At 35.4% G+C, this 21,070-nt stretch overlaps 1 protein-coding gene across 1 annotated transcript in view; it reads right to left on the bottom strand.

Annotated features, from left to right (window-relative positions):
• Positions 1-1,587: 1,587 nt before the first annotated feature.
• The window catches only part of LOC125240831 (atrophin-1-like), a 44,896-nt gene continuing 25,413 nt past the window's right edge, over positions 1,588-21,070 (bottom strand). The window contains 6 exon segments of the mRNA XM_048148964.1: positions 1,588-1,919; positions 13,097-13,283; positions 13,368-13,703; positions 15,271-15,388; positions 15,539-15,631; positions 17,476-17,520. Coding sequence (XP_048004921.1) covers positions 13,114-13,283; positions 13,368-13,703; positions 15,271-15,388; positions 15,539-15,631; positions 17,476-17,520 — 762 coding nt within the window. The 3' untranslated portion in view covers positions 1,588-1,919; positions 13,097-13,113.

Here is a 21,070-nt window from a genome sequence, read left to right on the forward strand (position 1 = left end):
TATTCGAATTTTAGGTGTTTTAAAAACATATCTATTGACAGAAAGGTATGTCTTTTATGTATGATTTTTTTTCTTATAGGTCAATAAGAAGTTCTAGTTTAGGATAATATTATTTAAGAGTTACAAAAAATGCAGGAATCGCAGGAAAACTACATAATGTAAACCTCTTTTTATCGAAAAAATGGGGAGGATACGGAAGGTTATTTATCCACCATTTCAAGTAAATCTTAAAATGTCAATGTATTAGCTAACTCGTACAGGATATAACAAATAGGATTGTGATCATTTATTACCCCAAATAACATTCTTAACAGCACAATCACGATTCTAAACGAGCTATACCACTACGAAATTTGAAAACGTCTTCCGAAAAAACTGATTTTTCGGAAGTATAAAAAGACATATTTTAAAGTAGTACCAATAGGCTAGTTTCCTATACTTAAAATAAAATATTTTATGCAGTGCACGAAATAAAGCACCACATAATTAGAAGAAAAATATGGATAGTAGTTATTTTTAAACATGATTTCTATTTAATGAATCAAAGAGAAAGATATAAAGTAAATGAATTGATCGTGACGTCACTCCTCAGTATTTCATAGTAATTCCATATTAACAAATCGTTTTGACAGTTCATAAAAAGAAGCTGATTTGACTAGTAGGAAACTAGCCTATTGACTTTCTAGCTTAAGATATGTACTTTTAGGAACATTATCATTTTTTTAATAATCATTTATAGTTTCTTTATAATTTTGAATGAAAAAGGTTCTATTTTGCAAAAAACGCTGTTTGTTTGTCCGTCTTTCACGGCAAAACGGAGCGACGAATTGACGTGATTTTTTAAGTGGAAACAGTTGAAGGGATGGAGAGTGACATAGGCTACTTTTTGTCTCTTTCTAACGCGAGCGAAGGCGCGGGAAAAAACTAGTATTATATAATATTTAGGGACGGCATCACGGCAATTACACATGGAAACCTCTAGCAGCATGGCAGATGCAAATCCTTTTCAACGCGTTTTTCATCACTTTTCACACATTTCCGGCGCGGCGTTATACCAGTGACTGTGTTCGAATATGTTTTTTTTATTGCTGAAGGTTCGTTGGCCTATTAGCATAGACACGTCCCTTTAGATAGCCCCACAGAAAAAAGTCAGGAGCTGTGAAATCAGGCTATCTTGGCGGCCAGTCAATGTCACCGTTTCTGGAAATTAATCGACCGGGACGCGTTCTTTTTAATGTTTATATTGTGGCTCGTGCCGTATGACACGTGGCCTGTCTGTGTCGTGCCGTCGTAAAGAGCTCCAAGACAAATTTGCCGTATCTACATAAACTAATTTTCATGCAACAAATGTTATATTTTCAGCCAATACAAAATTACGGCAAAAAAGTTGTATACCTCCAAGTTGGCAGCCCTGTATGTCACAGTGCTACAAGGTGCGGTCCAAATGTCTCCGGCCCGACAAATATAGCGGAAGAGTTAAAAAAAAGTATGGATATCATTGTGTTCGTCATTTATTCCACTTTTTTGGTGTATAGTTTCTTTAGGTGTCTGTTGGTTGTAGGCTTTTTTACGGTGTTTAGTGCTAGGTTAAATAAAGTCACATATGATTCCAGCATTAATTTTATAATATTGTAGATATTTAATAACAACAACATTATAATCTATTGTAAAAATTATTCACTTTATACTTATGTTAAACTACTTATGATAATTAAAGTAAAAGTTCGCTTATAAGCTAAATAGGTATAAGTATCTAACAGTAGGTATATGTACAGTCTCGTCAAGGGAAACACACTTGCACTCCACTAAGTTCACACTGGCAGTCGCATCGTAAAACGTACTTAGGTATAAAACACGTAGTGTCCTTCTAGATTAAAATAGTCCCTTCTCGATAATGGTCACCGTATGATCCACCAAAGCTGAAATGAAGATAAATAATAGTTTAGAGTACCTAAGTGAAGTCACGTGAACCTAGTTTAAATAAATTAATTCGCATAGCAAGATAGGATTCGCGTTCGCAAGCGATTGTATTTGGAAAGTAAAATGATCTGATTCCGTCCTATTAACTCCTTGGCTAGGTAAATTACAGTTAAACTGTTTGTGAAGTTTATTATCCTTTTTTACTTACCTACAGTATGATTTTAATCGTATTGTCTTCCCATCACGGAGCAATCGTGTCCAGGACCTTTATAGGAGGCGTGCGCGAAGCCGAAGTTTCTTTTGACACTAGTCAATTAAATGTTAGGGGTACTACACTAATCAGTAATCCTATAAATGTTTGTCTTAGTCACATTTCATCATATCATAATTACCTACTATAAATACGCAGTTCCCAACAAAGCCCACCAGCAACAAAGAAGTGTAGTTGGGATCTTGTTAATAAAATAGAACGTTTTTTACATGTGAAACAATGTCTAATTGAAAAGCGGAATCTTAAGATTAGCGAGGGGTTCCTTTCAGGAATAAACATCAGCAGTTCTCAAAAGTTAGTACAAAAATTAAGGAAAAAGTTAAATCATTTGTTTTTATTCCTATTTTGTTATCAAGATTTATTTGATGAATTGAATTTTTTTTGTAAGTTTTACTTCGTCATTAAGGTTCTCGAGTATCTAAGATATTTTCATAATTATAACAATTATCCTGTATATATCTTATAAAAGTCGAGTTATATTACTAAATATTGGTAACAAAATAGACCAAATTAAAATTTGTTGACGTGGCTATGTACAAACTTTGGGAACTGTTTACAAACGGGCTACCTACAAAAACAATAATTACCATTCGGCACTGGTCCCACCGTGAGCTAGTAAGCTATGAGATATCGGCTATAAAAACGAACAAAAGATAAGCACTCCCGTGCAAATAAAAGACACGGCGACATTGATAAATGATAACTGACCGCTGGGCGAGTAACTATAAACATCGCCGTGTCTCTTTTATTTGCACGGGAGTGCTTATCTTTTGTTCGTTTTTATAGCCGATAGCTCATAGCTTACTAGCTCGCGGTGGGACCAGTGCCATAAGCGCGTGAAAAGGTATATGTGAATTTAGTAGTTCATAAAATGAAACAAAATCGTAAAACGAATGCAAGAAACAATTCAAATTTAACTCCACGTGCCGATATTGTGTTGCGAGGGTTTCAATGCACGAAGGTTAAACCAATTTTGCCCAGTGACACACAAACTTCTTCACCTATTACACGTGTTTTCATTTATTGTTATTTTACTGTTTTTGAAACCCTCGCAGCGCTCAGTTAACTGAACAAAAGTTTTAATTTGACAACACACACTATACACACTATAACAAGAATATTATTGAACCGTTTTTAGGCTCATAAGTATACATAGATATTTTACTGGCACGTTATTAGTGTTTGACAAACTAAAAACATCGACAATCCTTTTATCGATAAATATCCTTACATAAAGGTTACTAATTACCCCTAATAATAATCTCTAAAATCTTGAATAATCATGTAAGACATTATGTGAACTATTAAAATATGGTTCGTTTAATTATTATTGTCCATTTATTTTCAATCATGTGACATTTGTATAAAATATTAATGTTATACCGTGCGCCTGAATAACCCGAATGATTTTAACAGTGACCACATTTGGAGACTATAATGTCATATAAACTTTTCTGCACCTCGCCTAGTTACAGAGTTATTACCAATTAACAAAATTTTTAATTTTTTTTATTGTTACTCAGTACAAGCCTTTTTAGCGATGTTGACGACATTATGAAGATTCGATTCACTAATCTCATTGATAGATGTCAAAAAGTGAGAAGACCTTTCAAAAATGAGGTTTAAAAAAAAAGTTAAAACTCATCTGAAGTGCCAGTATAATGACTAAAATTTACTTACATTAAAAAATAGTAAAAAAATATTTAAAAAAAATTGTCCAAAAATTACAAGACAATATTTTTTTTGTTTGTTTTTACATCAAAAATGAGTAGTTAGTCTTTCGGGTTATTCAGGCCCACGGTGCATACACATAAATTCAAGCCTATATTCCCTAAACGGGGTAGACAGAGCACATGAAACTACTCAAGATTCACTGCCACGGCAACAATTAATGACATATTATGATGTAAGTTATCGATGAACTAAATATCGGAAGGAAGTCACTAGTGTCACTTCGTTCGTGCCAGAAAATGTCTAGGTATACTCACTCATTATGTCAAGAAATTATACACGCTTGGCTTCTTATTACATTACCTCAGTTGTGCGATAATGTATGATATTGATATCTCGATCAAGATGAGATTGAAACTAGCCGACGGCAGTCGCTTTCGTAAAACTAGTGCCTACGCCAAACTTGGGATTAGTTGTCAAAACGGACCCCAGACTCCCATGATGATGGACCCGATAAAGTTGTGATTGAAACCAGCCGCTAATAGTATACAAATCTATTGTCTTGTATTGTCTTTGTGTTGTTGTATATTGTCTGTAATAAAATCTATTGTAATGTGTGTGTTCCTATGTACATTTCTGAGGTTGTGCAATAAAGTGGATTTGTATTGTATTGTATTGTATACATGGATAATTGGACACGGATCCATTTCAATAGGTCGCGCATAAAAGTCTGGCAACTAGGATTTATGACCAATTTTTCTCAGGCAACCTTATACAACTTTATTTGTAATTAAGGTGGCTCGCTTAGGTTACCCGAAGCTCAGGCTGCGTTAGATGGCGTTAATCTGCAAATTACCAGTCTTATTTTTTTTGTGGAGTCGTACAGGCATTTATATACTTTCAATTATGCTTCGCGAACATTTAATATTAAAATTGACGTATTACAACAAACATTCAACTTCTCATTGTAACGTTAATCCCATCAATGTAAATAAATTTACTATTTTACAGTATTTTTAAGTACCACTCACACATACAAACAGTGTTTTTGTATCCCTTCTAGTCGATAATTTCACGCGGCGACAGCTTGTTTAAATAGCCTTGCGGTAAATACGTGCCATCGCATGATTTGCATGGAAGTACTGGGTTCGAATCCAGGACTTTTTCTCTTTTTTTTTTTTAATACTACGTCGGTGGCAAACAAGCATACGGTCCGCCTGATGGAAAGCGGTCACCGTAACCTATGGACGCCTGCAACTCAAAGAGTGTCGCATGCGCGTTGCCGCCCCATTAGAAACTTGTACACTCCCCTTTCCTGCGTGTGCACAGCAAAAAGGAGTGTACAAGTTCAAAGGAGGGTTTGGGTTGCCGACGACTCAAAGGACAATAGACGGAACAAATTAGTTCCGTAAGTCCTCCCGTCGTCAGCGCCCCACACCCTCGTTGAGCTCTGGCAGCCTTACTCACCGGCAGGAACACAACACTATGAGACACTATTTTTTGTTTTATTATTATACATAAATGTATATGTACTCGTACAGTAGTTACTGAGCGTTTTCCACAAAAAAGATTAAAAACCTATTCTCTTACATGGTAATAATTTTTGGGTTCGTCGAACTCAGAATTTCTAACATAATTATCCTAATCTGATATTTTAAAAAATTCCAAAAAAGTATTTAAATAAAAAGTATTTAAATTTTAGTTTCTGAACTACGATTCGAATGATATTTTTTTCTAATTGTTTATTTTCGATGGAGCAAGGGTATTCAAATCGCTTTTGAAATCGTAAAATCGTAAATGAAAATGCAATAGTTAACTGAGTAACGTAATGCTTTAAAAACTCAAGTGGACTTTTTTTATCTAAGGAGTAATTTCGTAAAATATTATATTTAGCGAGGGTATTAAAAGTTGTGTTTTATATCTCAACTTAATAAATAGAAAATCAAAATGACAATAAAAATATCAATAGGTTCTCTAAGATAAAATTGATACCTTCGGCTCTCCATTCTTGCTCGGTCAATAAAAAATACGAAATTTATATCCAAAAAAATACAAAAAGTTTATAGAATCCTTGGAATCGAACGCACCTTCACGGCGTGACAGACGACTGTACACCAACGACGCCATTACATAACACGCTGTTCCCGACGAAATTGGGCTATACATATATAATTATTTAAATATAAATAATAATGTCAAATCCATACTAAATATACTAATATTACAAATGGGAAAGGGTGTGTGTCTGTTTGTTTGTCCGTCTTTCACGGCAAAACCGGAGCGACGAATTGACGTGATTATTTAAGGGGATTTAGTTGAAGGGATGGAGAGTGACATAGGCTACTTTTTGTCTCTTTCTTACGCGAGCGAAGCCGCGGTCAAAAGCTAGTTTATTATAAATGGGAAAAGCTGGTTACTCTATAATCTGAAGTGGAAGAATTCGTTATTTCACCAAAGATAATGTGTGTTTGTTTGTCCGTCTTTCACGGCCAAACGGAGCGACGGATTGACATGTTTTTTAAGTGGAGATAGTTGAAGGGATGGAGAGTGACATATGCTACTTTTGTCTCTTTCTAACGCAAGCGAAGCCGCGGGCAAAAGCTAGTACAGCACGGGTAGCATGGTCGCGCGATAGACGATAAAATATCAGGCCGTCCCTGTCGCACTATTAGTAAGTGCGATTATAGGGACGGCCAGATGTTTCATCATTTATCGCGCGACCATAATTGCCTGCCTGGACCAGATTATATTGATGATAATTATTATTTGTAACCATTTAGTTAATATTGTCTTCAGTTACCGCGATAGTTACTCATGAAATAAAAACTATGAAAACGGATTAAATCACGTATAATGAGTTTAAAATTCATCCCGATGTTTCGAACACTTTACAGCGTTCGTGGTCAACGGGTGACTGAGGAAAAATTACAATGTGCAAAAGCTACCCATATTCTTGTATATAACCATTTAGTTGTTGAAGAAAAACATTCACACAACAATAACATAGGTCAACCAGCTCAGTAAATGCAATACTTTACTAATACTATGCCCACACTATGACCTATGTATAATGTATTATACCAGACGTGTAATATTTTATTTTATCAATAAAGGCATAATAAAGGATTGTATTGTATTTTTGTATGAAAATAAAAAATAGGAAAGCAATATAGTAATAGTCAAATATTCCATTAAAAAAATAAAAAATACTTAATAAATCCATAAAAGTTCAAATGATTAAAAAAATCTTCGGACTCGAACCCACGATCTTCTGCATCATAGTCGGTCGTTTGACCGAGACGCCATTTCGATTTACATTAGCAGTGTCGAAATACACGATATGTATCTTTGTTGACAAAATGCGTCATTATTTCTGAGTCTGCTTGAGTTAACTAAACCAATATCTTTAAATAATTACTGTCAAGAGCCAAATGTCACTGATGACAATGTCAACTAAAAATGCGCGAAATATGACGGCTCTGTGTCTGTACACAAAATTTGGCACGCACATTTACGTAAAATTAATAAAAAATTCACAAGGATTTGTCCATGATTTCTGTATGAAACAATGTATTTCATTCACTACCGCGACGACGGATAATGTATAGTAGATGTATGCGCATATTTTTATTTAGTTGTAGTGTGCGGTGACTAAATAAATGGTAGATGTTTTTTGTATGGAAAGCGAGCCACCTTAAGTAAGCCTCATTTTAAGACTAGCCCGGATTGGTTTTAACAAAAGAGTGCAACTACTAACATCAACTTACCTGTTTGACAGCGGCTGCCAGGTATTAGGGACCAAAAAAAGATAAGTAACTGAGGTGAACTTTCTACTGGACTTTGTTTCATTTGGTAAACACGTCGGTGAAATTAATAAAAAATATTTATTAAAAAAAAAAACAATCTTAACCATTTTTATTGAGGTTGCTATATTAAGACATGTTCAGAAACTTATTTTATTTAATAAAATATTATTTTCATCTGGTTAACACGTTGGTGAAGATCGAGCTCAGTACGGATCTTAGACTATATACAATGTGTCCCGGGGAGAAGTGATCGGAAAGAAAGGGTCGGTAGTATACGCCAAATTATCGATAAACAAAGTTGATTTAGGGGCTTATCGATATTAGTTATTTTTTTCCCCTACTAGCTCGGAAACACGTGTTTTGTCCTTTAATACCAGCGGGTAAAAACGCATTTTATCCACTAGTGGGTAAAGTAATTTGACCTTGAATAAAGTCAAATTGACTGTTTTAAAATTGATAAAAGTAGGTGAATCTAGTAATAAAGACGATTTACCACCTGTGGAACTACTGGAAGCAGTGATAAACGCATTTTTTGCGTTGTAGTTTCCTCGCTATAGTGAGGGGAAAAGTTTTGTGTTACACTCGGGTGCAAATGTATTTTACTCCTCGTGTGTTAAAATACAACTTTGCCCCCTTGTATAACAAATAACTAATATTGCCATTTCTTTTTTTTTAAGTAGGGGCGACTGACCTGTTGCACTATTTGTGTAATATTTTTGTTATTTTGAGCTTATTTTCTATTCTGCTTTTTTTTTATTGAATAGTTATTAGTTCTATCTATCAGGTGAATTTCCAAATACCTACTATCCAAAAGTTTGTAAAACATGTAAGAAATGTGAAACAAACTTGAAATTCTGCCAAAAAAAGATGTATATTTTTAGCTAATTTTGCCGAAATATGTCCCATAGAAAGTATTATTTTAGTATTTTTTCTAAAACTACATGGTATACCCTTAAATAACTCAAAACAATGTATCATGTTATCTCTAATACTTTACGAAATAATGACCCGTCGAAACTTGACACGACCGCGGTCCAAACGGAGAGCGCAGGAAAATAATAATACTTAAAATAGGTAATATTTCTATCAGCTAAAATGAAATGTCCACTGATCGGAGAGAGGTAATATATTTAGGGTATGGATGGGCCAAGCACACTAATTAATAACATTTTGTTATACGTATGAGGTTTATTTTTAGTCTTATTAAATTCCATAGCAATTATAAAAATATCAGGTACATTCGCATGGCACAAGTTCTTAGTTAAAACAACTATGAACAATTAAAATGAAATACTTAAATAACTAAACAAAATAATTATAATACGTAGTACAACAACCTCGTAGACATATGAGGTGTATAAGGAACTTTTGTTTATTAAACTAAACATATACTTGGTAGGGTTAGGTGGGGTAGAAATGAGAAACAGTCTAGAGCCGTTATAGGGCATTTGTTATTGTTGACATAGGTAAATAGGAGTTTATTACGAACGGAAAATATACAGGCGTATTTCCTAACCTTGCTTATAAGCAAAAAGTTTTTATAAAAACAGCTTGGCCTTATAATATGCCAAATTAGGAGGTAAAACGCACCGTGCTTATCATTATGATTGACATTACATTAATATTTGTTGGGAACAGACAACTCACTTCATAGCGTCTACTATAACGGCATTCAATTGTTGTGTAAAGTTTTAGAAATATATATATGTTTATTTTTATTGAAGTCTCATTTCTACTCCACCAAGCGGGCTAGCATAGCTTGCCTTCTCGCGCGCGAGTTCATCTAGCGCGACTTGAAGTATGGATTCGCGCGCGCAAGTTGTGCTAAACCGCCGGATCCTATAGTGTCAGGTAACATGGTACATTTACTAGTACATACAAATTAATGACGAATACATCCATTTGACGCGGAATTGGAACATACCTATATACTCGTATGAGATAAAATAATAGAGGAAATCATACAGTTACACAATTAAATAATTCTTTCTTTCTTTACAAATTAGTCCGTATACCAGAAAAGTATTCGTTTTAAATCCATTTCCGAGTCCATAACGGCTCCGCCACGACATTGGTCTAAGCGCGACAGCGGTGAGCGACGGCCATACATTGGAGCAAGACAGAGCGATGGGACTTCTCATTCGCACGTATGGCTGCCGCACACCGCTGTCGCGCTTAGACCAATGTCGTGGCCGGGCCGTAAATGTCGTGCCACCCAAGTTAAGGCTACGCAACGCAAAAAAAATAATGTCTATTAATTATTTCATTTCTAGACTGCATTTATAGCAGGGTGGACCGAGTAACTATACAAATTTTAATTTAACATTGATCAGGAACAAAAATGCTTTTGGTTCTATTCCGGTTTTCTACACACGCCACATGGTTTCCGCTTAAATCTTGCCAGGAAAAAACATACAAAGAAATACACGGTAGCATTATCTAGGTTCCTGCTGCGTAGTCAAAATAGTTCGATTTTCGTGGCATAGCCTTAACATAAAATAAATAAATAAATATTGGGGGACACCTTACACAGATCAATCTAGCCCCAAACTAAGCAAAGCTTGTACTATGGGTGCTAGGCGACGATATACATACTTATATACATATAAAACATCCAGGACTCGGGAACAAATATCTGTGTTCATCACACAAATAAATGCCCTTTTACCGGGATTCGAACCCGGGACCACGGCTTAGCAGGCAGGGTCACTACCAACTACGCCAGACCGGTCGCAAACATAAACATATGGCAAAGGCAAACAGCAAAAATCGCAGAGCATGTTTGTATAATCTTATCATATACCTAAATAATACTAATCATGTAGCCGGACGGATTTCGCTCCACTACGGCAATATTATATTAGTAAGGCTAAGGTGTCTATTGACTTCTACGGGCCGCGAGTAGACATTACTGTGTCGCTGCACTAAGAATGTGGTGTCAACTATTATTAATTGTGTTGCATATGTAGTGGAACGTCATTAAACTTATTAATTAATCTAAAGTAATATTCAGTCTCAATAAGACGTTGTTATTAGACATCCATAGGAATAATCATTTTAATGGAATATTTAAATTGTGGAATGATTTCAATACCCTTATATTAATAACATACTTAACCTAAAATATCAGTAATTCAATCAAATCTTATAATCGTGTTTAATTCGTATGTCTATCGAGATCAATATTAAATGGAGTGCTGAAAAAATACATGTTTATAACCTTTGGTGAGATTTATATTTCATTTAAAAAGTAAATAATTATGTATTTTTAGCACATGTGTGTTCAGCCAACTGACTTATTTTTGGCATTCCACGAAAACGTCGCTTATAAAATAGTTTGGCATTGTATGGCACTATCCCTAATATAAAGGAGTCATAAAATATTAGTAAAATGCATATGCATACAACCTCATTTAAAAACGAATGGAAGAGGCATTTCAAACTAAACTAACTATAGCCAAGATTTTGGGATTCTAGATGAGATCAACATCAGAATACTCATTAAATAATTTACTCTATGGAAGACTGTGATGAGCTGCTAGTAGTAATATGGACAATTAGGGGTAAGCGTATAATTGTAAATTCATTCCCAATTGCCCGTTAATGCCAACCAACTAACTCGATATCTAGCTGATATAAATATAATGTGTGCGGAACAAAATCTGGAAAGTTTTTAAGCTGAATGTCTGTTTATAATTAGTTTAAGTTTTTCTTTACAAAAAATTCCAAGGAGATGTTCGTTTGCAAAAATAGCGAAATGTTTGTTGATTCTTCTAACTGATGCTCTCGACATATTTTTATAGGATGTCTGGAATCTATACAATTTATATCAGAAATCAGATTGAGGTCCACAATTTTTGCAAACGGAACTCCACTGAGAGTCCGGTCTAATAGTAAGCTGGTGCAGGGAAAAATTTCAGACATTTTGAGACAGACCGATCTTTATGATATGAAATTGAGAGCCCGCAATTGACTAAAGGCATCGGCATACCGATGGCGAAGTGCCATGAACTCCTAACTAAGTATGAAAACCTAAGTAGTTGGGAGTTCATGGTACTTCACCGTCGATACATAAATACTTAGAAAATTATATAAGAACTAGATGTGGGATTCATGACTAATCATAACATAACTTTGAATCTAAATTCTTGGGACCGCTATTGTTATGACTGTTATGAGTGCACGCGACTGCGTCACGAGCACGCTCGAAGAAAAAAAGTTTAAGCACATTGAATTCAGTCCAGTTTTCATTCCGCATGCGTTAGAAATTCCAAATACATATGTAAATGGGTAAAATAAAAATGTACCATATGTATAATCGAATGTACCCTTCAAAAAACATCATACAATTAATCAGTCTAAAATGCAGAGACAGTTGGTTGGTATACATAAATTACATAGCTTATTATTTGCAGTCTTACATTATGTCAGTCAATGGACATATTATCGACACGATTCATAAAATGGTAAATAATCCACTTATTAACATTTCCGAAGTGCTAAATGGCTACTATGATTCATAAATAAAAGGCACAATATTGAACACAATAGCAAAAAAGCTATTGCTAAATAGTAAAAGGCACATTATTGAAAATGATATGCTAAATAGTAAAAGTCAGATTTAAGCGTAATGATGATTTTTTAACTACAGTGGGCTTTAAAATACCCATATACAGACCCTGATTATCACATCAGACAGAACAAAGCCCCTTCACAAATACTAGTATATAACACAAAAATTCGCGTCGCTGACAGAGCACTGGACCGAGAGAACAATTCTATTAAAAATAAATACATCTTTGTAGGAAAAACTAAGAAGAATCCTCGGTTCAATGTTCACATCATGTGGTTTTGTAACGGTTAATGGACTATAAGAAATAGTATGTAACTAAGAGATAGGTGGTACATTGGTAAAATTACTTCCAGTATCGTTTCTAGTATTTTATTTGAATAAAACTTAGCATACCTTTTATTGCGGAAAAAATATTTCAGTCGGCCATCTTCAACATACAACCGAAACGAAAGAGCGATTACCTCGTTCACAATTCTGTCAAATCGTAAGTGAAAACGGGGATTAAGAGACTATTTCTGGAGTAATAAAATCCATATATAAAAACATTTAATTCAAATGCAACGTCTAGTTAAAGAAACGTAAAATTGTTTTAGGTTATTATTAATATTATTTTCTTTATTCATTTGCAGTCTTAGGCTTGGCTATTTATAATACGAATATAAAAGTAAAATAATATTATTATATTTAATGTGTTCATATTAAACAAATGCCAGAATCAAACTGGAAGTAATGTACCGCACCGTACAGAAGAGGTCTAACATAATACTTGTAAATCGTACAACAATACTATCAGAACCCGTGAGTTAGTGGCAATTCGCTAGCGATTTCGCGTTGTTCTGTTCTCGTACAACGTACCTTGCGGACTGGAGAGGCTATTGGTAAGGTGGAAAGTAAGGCGGTTGATTATATTGGGCCACGTAATTATAATTTGGGGTATTTGCCGCCGGTCGAAGAGCTCCTGGCGCAGCAGGCGGCTGCATTGCTTGAGCCGGGCCCGGGCCGGGCGGTCTTTCTGTGCCATTGTACGGCATGCTCCCAGTACCTACAACATTCACGAATTATGAAATGATTGTCATAACCAATACACAGAATGTAAGTATCGGTAAACAGCGGTATATCGACTCACCCGACACCGCAGAGTTCTGAGGGTAGTAATGCCGGTTTGGTGGCGGGACGGTCGGGTTGTATATGTAGCCGGCGGGCGGCGGCGCAGACGGCGGGGCGCCCGCGTACCCGCTAGGGCCAGCCACGGCGTAGTTCGGCATCGCTTGGTGCGCCCGGGCGCCGAAGTCTGGTACCTGCACGTTCGGCCCGGCGTAACCGGCGGTTGCGCCATACCTCGTAGGTTCGCTTGAGCTCGTGAGAGGTTTTTGCCCATTAGCTAAAAAGCCATTTGTTCTGTGATTTATCACTGGTTCGCTTGGGCGTTCTTCTACAGATGGTGACCTCTCTGCTGTATTACCTGAACAAGAACGGTGCGAAATTAATAATTATCTTTTTAAAAAATCTCCGATCACTGTGAAAAGTGGGAAATCTATTGTATCCCAGAAACTTAGATATCCATTTACAATAGGCTAGTTTCCTATACTTAAAATAAAATATTTTATGCAGTGCACGAAATAAAGCATTACATAATTAGAAGAAAAATATGGACAGTAGTTATGTTTAAACATAATTTCTATTTAATAAGTCAAAGAGAAAGATATAATAGTATAATATATAATGGTAACTTTAAGAAGGCTATAAAAGTTGAGTACCGCGTTTAGACCACGAGGCCTGCCGAGTGGCCTAATTAAGGTACGAGACTTTTAAGGGGCTAAAAAACCCAATTGCGTAAAATTGATGTTACTTGCGCAGTTTTTTAACACAAACTATTAGTATTAGTAAGGCAAGTAGATTATATGTTATTATTCATTATATTTCAAAGAACATAGCCGTACTCGATACACAATTGAATGAAATCGGCTCGATAGAAAAAAATTGCAACGATTGGTCTCGAGTTCGTCATTAAATGGTTGTGTGTCGTTCAATTATTCACTTTGTTGTCTTTAGTTAATATTATAATAATAAATATATACATATCTAAAACACTAACGAAACATTTTGCACAAATAATGCATCTTTCTATTATATTTTAATATTTTTCCGCACTTTTCGTACCTATCCGCCCTCTTTTAGTGACATCGCGCTCTCACTTACTCCCATACCATTAGACAGTGTACGCTAGCGTCAAGGCCACTGGGCGCTGTCAGCGTCTTAAGTCTTCATAATGTTACAATTGTATACTATACCTTTTTCTACGGCAGCCAAATACATACCTATCCGAGAACAATAAAATGGGTTAATTTCCATGTACGCTTTCTTTGATTTTTCAGGTAACAAATTGTCAGTCACTTTGAGCGCCATATAGCCTTGATTTCATCGGGAGTACATTGTTCATCAGAATCACTCATAATAATATAAGATTTTGCACAATAACGTCGACCGATAATAAACTACAAAACACTGAAATAATTTCGACAAAGTTTACAAATTTCCAAAACACGCGCCGAACAAGTCATAGACAAGATAAATAGAAAATAAGGTTCTCAGTTACGAAAAATGTGGTTGCGTTCAAGAATATTTAAATGTCGAATGAAAAATTATATGATAGAATTATGGTTTTTACCTTTGTTTTGCAATATCTAATATATAAAACGCATTTCAGTATGTTTTTTCATCTTGATTTAAATTATGAACCAAAATATTAATTACTTTTAAAAAGCTACTTATTACTGCAATTGAAAACAAACCTGTGAAATGGAAGTTGTACCTTTAAAAAAAATAACAGAACTCCTATATTCATATTACCTATAGACAAAAATAGACTTTCTTATCGTTACTCAAATGAAGTTCAATTGGATACCGCTGACAATAATCTAATTGACAGATATAAGTTTTGACAGTTCTTAAAAAGATGCTGATTTGACTATCAGGAAACTAGCCTATTTAATATGATTGGACAAATTACGATCAGAACTATTACTTACTGTTTCTTAAAGTATCCGTGACGAATTTTATTAAGTCTGGCCCAGCGTTAGTGTAGCCCACGTTATGCCGCCTTGTCAGGGACTGCAACGTTTCTTCCATATGAGATGTTGAAGGAACCTACAACAAATTAAATAATGTGATTGAAGGGTTCCACTAGCTCGTTAATCTTTGAAAACATAATTATATCAATGTATTATATTATATACACATTGAACTAAATTAAAAATACGTAGCGGACATAGAAAGTAATAGAATACGTAAGCTTACCGGATCGATGATGTTTCTGGCACCACCGCCGAGCAGCATGTTGAATACTTTGTACATGTATATGACAGCCTGTTCCGACACAGTTGGTGAATACTGCCAAGAAGTAGAAAATATTTAGACCTCAGTCGATGAAGAAATAAATGAGCGATTCCCGGCAACTTTGTACATAGCCACGTCAGCAAATTTTAATTGATCCTATTTTGTTACCAACATTTAGTAATATAAGTCGACTGTCGTAAGATATACACCGTGTTTCACTTAACACTAAAAACCTGAAAACACTTTGTTCAGAATCGTGAGTAGAATCGATTGAGCTATATCTTGATGGGGGGTAATATTTTTATTTAAATTAGTATTATTAGTTATTTTTTACGTGCCCATTCTATTGTACTCGTAATACAACATTGTGTATATCGCATTGCTAGAGGTTGTTTACCTTTTTTCAGTATTTAGGGGTATTATATAATACTGGCCGGTTACTTGGATTATTATTTTTTTCCGCTACTAGTTTGACGTTGTTTGTCAGTTTAATCTTAATGTTTATCATAAGTCATAACAAATTGAACTCTTACCTAATTACAACCTTGTCATTTTGAATATTGAGTTTATTTGCTTACTGCGATTACCTGTCCAATTTGAAGTTTACTGTGACAAAGCTTTAAAGTGTTTTACAGTGACATCTTAGCTGTCTATTGGTAAACCTTATGTCGTTGCAGTAACGTACACAAATAAATAGTCTTATGGTTTATGATGGTAGTTAGCAATTATTTTATTGAGTGTAGAGCTAAAAGTCAAGTAGAGCTGTACAGAAAATTAAAAATTCAATTAAAAAAAAAGTAACGATCAGATTAAAAGATGAATACTCTGGATGAGTTTAAAAAAATAAAATTCAGTTGGGGTGTCTGAGGTTTTGAGTGATACCGGAAACACCGTGTATACAGGTTAATTGTTATAATTAAGAAAATATAGATACTAGGGAACCTTAATGACGAAATAAAAGTTAATAAAATCTCAATTCATCAACAAAATATTGGTAACAAAATAGGAATTAATAAAAACAAATTAAACTTTTTCCTTAATTTTCGTACAAACTTTTCGAGAACTGCTGAAATAGCTTCGCTCATTTGACCATTGGTTTATTTTATTACTTTTTGGGATAGCAGACATAATTTGATATTGAGGAATCGTTGTGATGTTACTCAACTGTCCTTTCACTTATTTAGATTAACATTTAACATATACGACATTAGGCCGCGCAACAAGTGTTCTACAATTGTGCTAGTGCACTCTTGAACAAACCGGTTAAGTGAAAGTTTTAACTTTCGCAATTCGCAACGCGACTTTCGATTGTCTCATGCAATTACAAACACAAAGACCAGAACTATACACCCTGTTTTTATTGAATTCCGTTAACTTTAAGGGAAGGTTCTTTAGATGAAATACAATTAATTTCTCTAAGAAACTAGCGTCTTAACTCTTATAGTAATCGAGTTATTAAAATAATTAAGATAATTACTGAACACGTGTGTGACAGCCTTTACTAATTCCTAATGTTATTTGTTTTGACATGTGCCGTCAATCACTTGACACAAACTTGAATGTTATTCTTAAGGGTCTCTCACACTAATAAATCTATTTATTATGTATGAAAATGTATTTTTTTTTCCGAATTTAACTAAAAGTGATAGACAGGGTGGTTCCTGATATTGAACCTATCTACGTGTCGAATTTAACGGAAAACAAAAAACACGGTGTATATAACTAAACGTAATTGTGGTAGTCTCTCGGAAAATTTTAGCTCATATTTTTTATCTTTTTTAAAGCTACCTCTGTTGTAATATTAGAAACCTGTATCCCACCGACTGGGCTTTTCACTGCTTATCATGGTATAATATATGTATTTTGGGTTGATGGTCTATTAAAGAAATTAAACTTACCGAATTAAAAGACACTGAATTATCCACCTGTGGTGCCTGGGCCCCCTGCAATATAAGAAGTTAGTATATACTATGGTACCATATATTAAATAAAAAATACTCATTCGTCAGAGCTGCAGACGGTAAATGAAAAAGCTCCCGACCGCGACATAGTAGACCGATTTTCATGAAACATGGCTAAACACTCCCGACTAACTCAGCTTTCAGACAAAAAAAAAACTAAATCTAAATCGGTTCATCCGTTCGGGAGCTACGATGCCACAGACAGACAAACACACAGACAGACACGTCAAACTTATAACACCCCTTCGTTTTTGCGTCGGGGGTTAAAAAGAATGTACAAATGTATGTTATGTATGTTTTTTTACTGGACAAAATTCTTCATCCACCAACATAAAAAAATGAACTTTCTATCATAATTTCTCTACCCTTAAACTTAACATCACAGTTGTGTTGAAAACTTTTGGCTAATTTCATGGCGTACAACATACAGACAACAATATATCAATGATTGTACAATTATTGTTTTACATGGGTATAAATATAAATATTAGTACTTTTGGCTCTGGACAAATTTGATCATACAGTAATTAAAATACGAATGAAATGCAATGTATTAGTGTGTATGGCTTTCATCTGCTTTAGATATGGCTGCTTGTCTCGGAGGAACATTTTCAGGTACAAACTGAAGGTATTTATCTAACCCAAGCTTTTTCCTGTGTGCCTACTAAAGTAGGCAAAGTGGATATAATTCAGAATAAATATTATAGGACATTCTTACCCAGATTGACTGAGGCCCACGGTAAGCTCAAGAAGGCTTGTGTTGTGGGTACTCAGACAACGATATATATAATATATAAATACTTATATACATAGAAAACATCCATGACTCAGAAACAAATATCTGTGCTCATCACACAAATAAATGCACTTACCGGGATTCGAACCCGGGACCGCGGCGTAGCAGGCATGTTCATTCAGAATAACATTTGATATTTTCTTTGTTTTTCCAAAAACTTCCTTAAATTTTGGCTAGGATTGATAACATGAAACTATGTCAGCCATTGAAGCTACTTAATCCGTAGCCGAATGGCATTTCTCCGACGCCAAACGAAAGCGATACGCCGCTGGCTCTGTCGCGCCAATACGCAAGCGCGATAGAGATAGATATCTACTAGCGCTTCGTTTCGTGAGCGATTGTGCCATTCGGCTAGCCACCCTGGTTTTATAAAACTAACATTAACGAAATCTGTAGTTGGTAGTTATTGCCATTTAGTTTTGGTTATAGTTTGAGTTTCGGCGCCGTTGGGCAATCTACGTTAGAAAAAAACATCGCGAGCGCAGCGAGCGCGAAAATTTTTCCACTTTTATACGTACCTGGGGCTGATAGTAGATATTATGTACATAACATTGGAAATAAAATGGAGTACCTAGTCTATCAGAGCAGAGTAGTTATGTTATGAGCAAGTTGCGGAAACTTTCCAAAAAATCTTAAATTTCATGAAACTTTCACGAAAATAAAGGGAATTAAAGTTGATGAAGTGGAAAATATTAAACGCGAGCGAAGCGAGCGCGAAATTTTTTCGTTGTTGTCAGCATCGGGATGCCCATTTAGGTGTTTTGCCACTACATGCCTTTAGGTTTCCTAGTATTTTGAAGTTCTCTCATCGTCACGCTTATTATTCTCCTATGTTCCTTTGACTCATACAAAATTGCGCCTCTATGTGACGTTATGCGCCATGGGCTTTATGAGGAACTCCGCTTTGGATTGTCGGATAGATACTTAGAATTTGGACAGCGACGTAACTTTGTCTTTGTCGTTTTCACATCGCCATAGCAAATTATGAATGTTGTATATGGTGACATTGTGGTGCAACTTTCCAGTTAATCTGAATCACAATAACTGAATTTATTCCCGACCCCCTTCGCCATTTTGGAATATGTGGGTAGGGCACGCAATGTAAAAAAAAATCTGGATTTTTCCGCATTTACGATTTTGGGCCCGATAAATTAAGGTCAGTTAGAGCATGAAGATATCCCTGACATCTCTCATTAGCAATCACTGGGATGGAGGCCAGGTACTATACTTGTAATGAAAAGTCTAAAGTGACAATTTTAAGTTGCCATAAAATCACTACCGGGAATCGATCTTTGCTGTCATGGATGTGGTCAACCCAAGAAATCATATTATTTTTTAAATTCTTTTTGATTTTTTTTCTTGGTGCCAAGTTTTTCCCTGACCTCCAAATCATTTCCCTGACTTTCCCTGACTTTCCATGACCACTATGAGCTTCCCTGACTTTTCCCTGACTTTCCCTGACTTTCCAGAAAGTGGACACCCTGTTAATCCTATGAATCACAACGAACGCATGAAATAGACATACTAGTATTTTCTTTCAGTCATCTTTTCATATATATTCAGACGGGCGATGGCTGAAAGATAATACCAGTATGTATATCTCATGCGTTTGTTATGATTAATAGGAATGAATAGCTTGAATGGCTAACATAGTCTCATGTAATCAATCCAAGCCAAAATTTAAGGAAGTTTTTGGAAAAATAAAGAAAATATCAAATGTCATTCTGAATTATACCCACTTTGCCTACTTCAGTAGACACACAGGAAAAAGCTTGGGTTAGATAAATACTTTCAGTTTCTAACATAAAATGTTCCTCCGAGACAATCAGCGATATCTAAAGCAGATGACAGCCATACACACTACTTACTACATTGCATTTCATTCGTATTTTAATTACTGTATGATCAAATTAGTCCAGAGCCAAAAGTACTGATATTTATATTTATACTCATGTAAAAAAATAATTGTACGATCATTGATATGTTATTGTCTGTATGTTGTACGCCATGAAATTAGTTAAAAGTTTTCCAATACAACTGTGTTGTTAAGTTTAAGGGAAAAGAAATTATGATAGAAAGTTTATTTTATATGTCGGTGTATGAAGAATTTTGTCCAGTACTGTAAGTGGACACCGACTTTATAGCTGGCACAGGGTAGTCACAGTCGGTGGTCACCGACACTCAAGAATAATTAAAATATGCCGAATGCTCGGTCTATGTCTACCGAACAGCGACCAGGGGCTCATTTCTCGAAGCTACAATTACAATTTACAAGTGGTAGTCAATGTCTAATATGACAAGTTGGAAAGGGAGTTCCGCTTGTAACTTGTAGCTTTCAGTTTTGAGAAATGGGCCCCTGGGGCCCGTTTCTCGAAAGGTACAAGCCTTGTATTACAAGTGCGCGAACTGTCAAATCGTATGGGTTGCCATGGAAACGCACTTGTAATACATGGCTTGTACCTTTCGAGAAACGGGCCACTGGACTGGCCGCATAGCCAACGTGCCAATCGTCTATGCTCCGTAGCGAAAGAAACTCAACTGCCATTGTCACACTAATATACACATCGTTTTATCGTTTCGCCATGTCTGTCTGTCCGTCCGTCCGTCCGCGGATAATCTCAGTGACCGTTTGCACTAGAAAGCTGAAATTTGGTACCAATATGTATGTCAATCACGCCGACAAAGTGCAAACATAAAAAGTGGAAAAAAATGTTTTGTTAGGGTACCCCCCCCCCT

Source organism: Leguminivora glycinivorella, chromosome Z, assembly GCF_023078275.1.
Source record: "Leguminivora glycinivorella isolate SPB_JAAS2020 chromosome Z, LegGlyc_1.1, whole genome shotgun sequence".
Classification (NCBI taxonomy): Eukaryota; Metazoa; Arthropoda; class Insecta; order Lepidoptera; family Tortricidae; genus Leguminivora; species Leguminivora glycinivorella.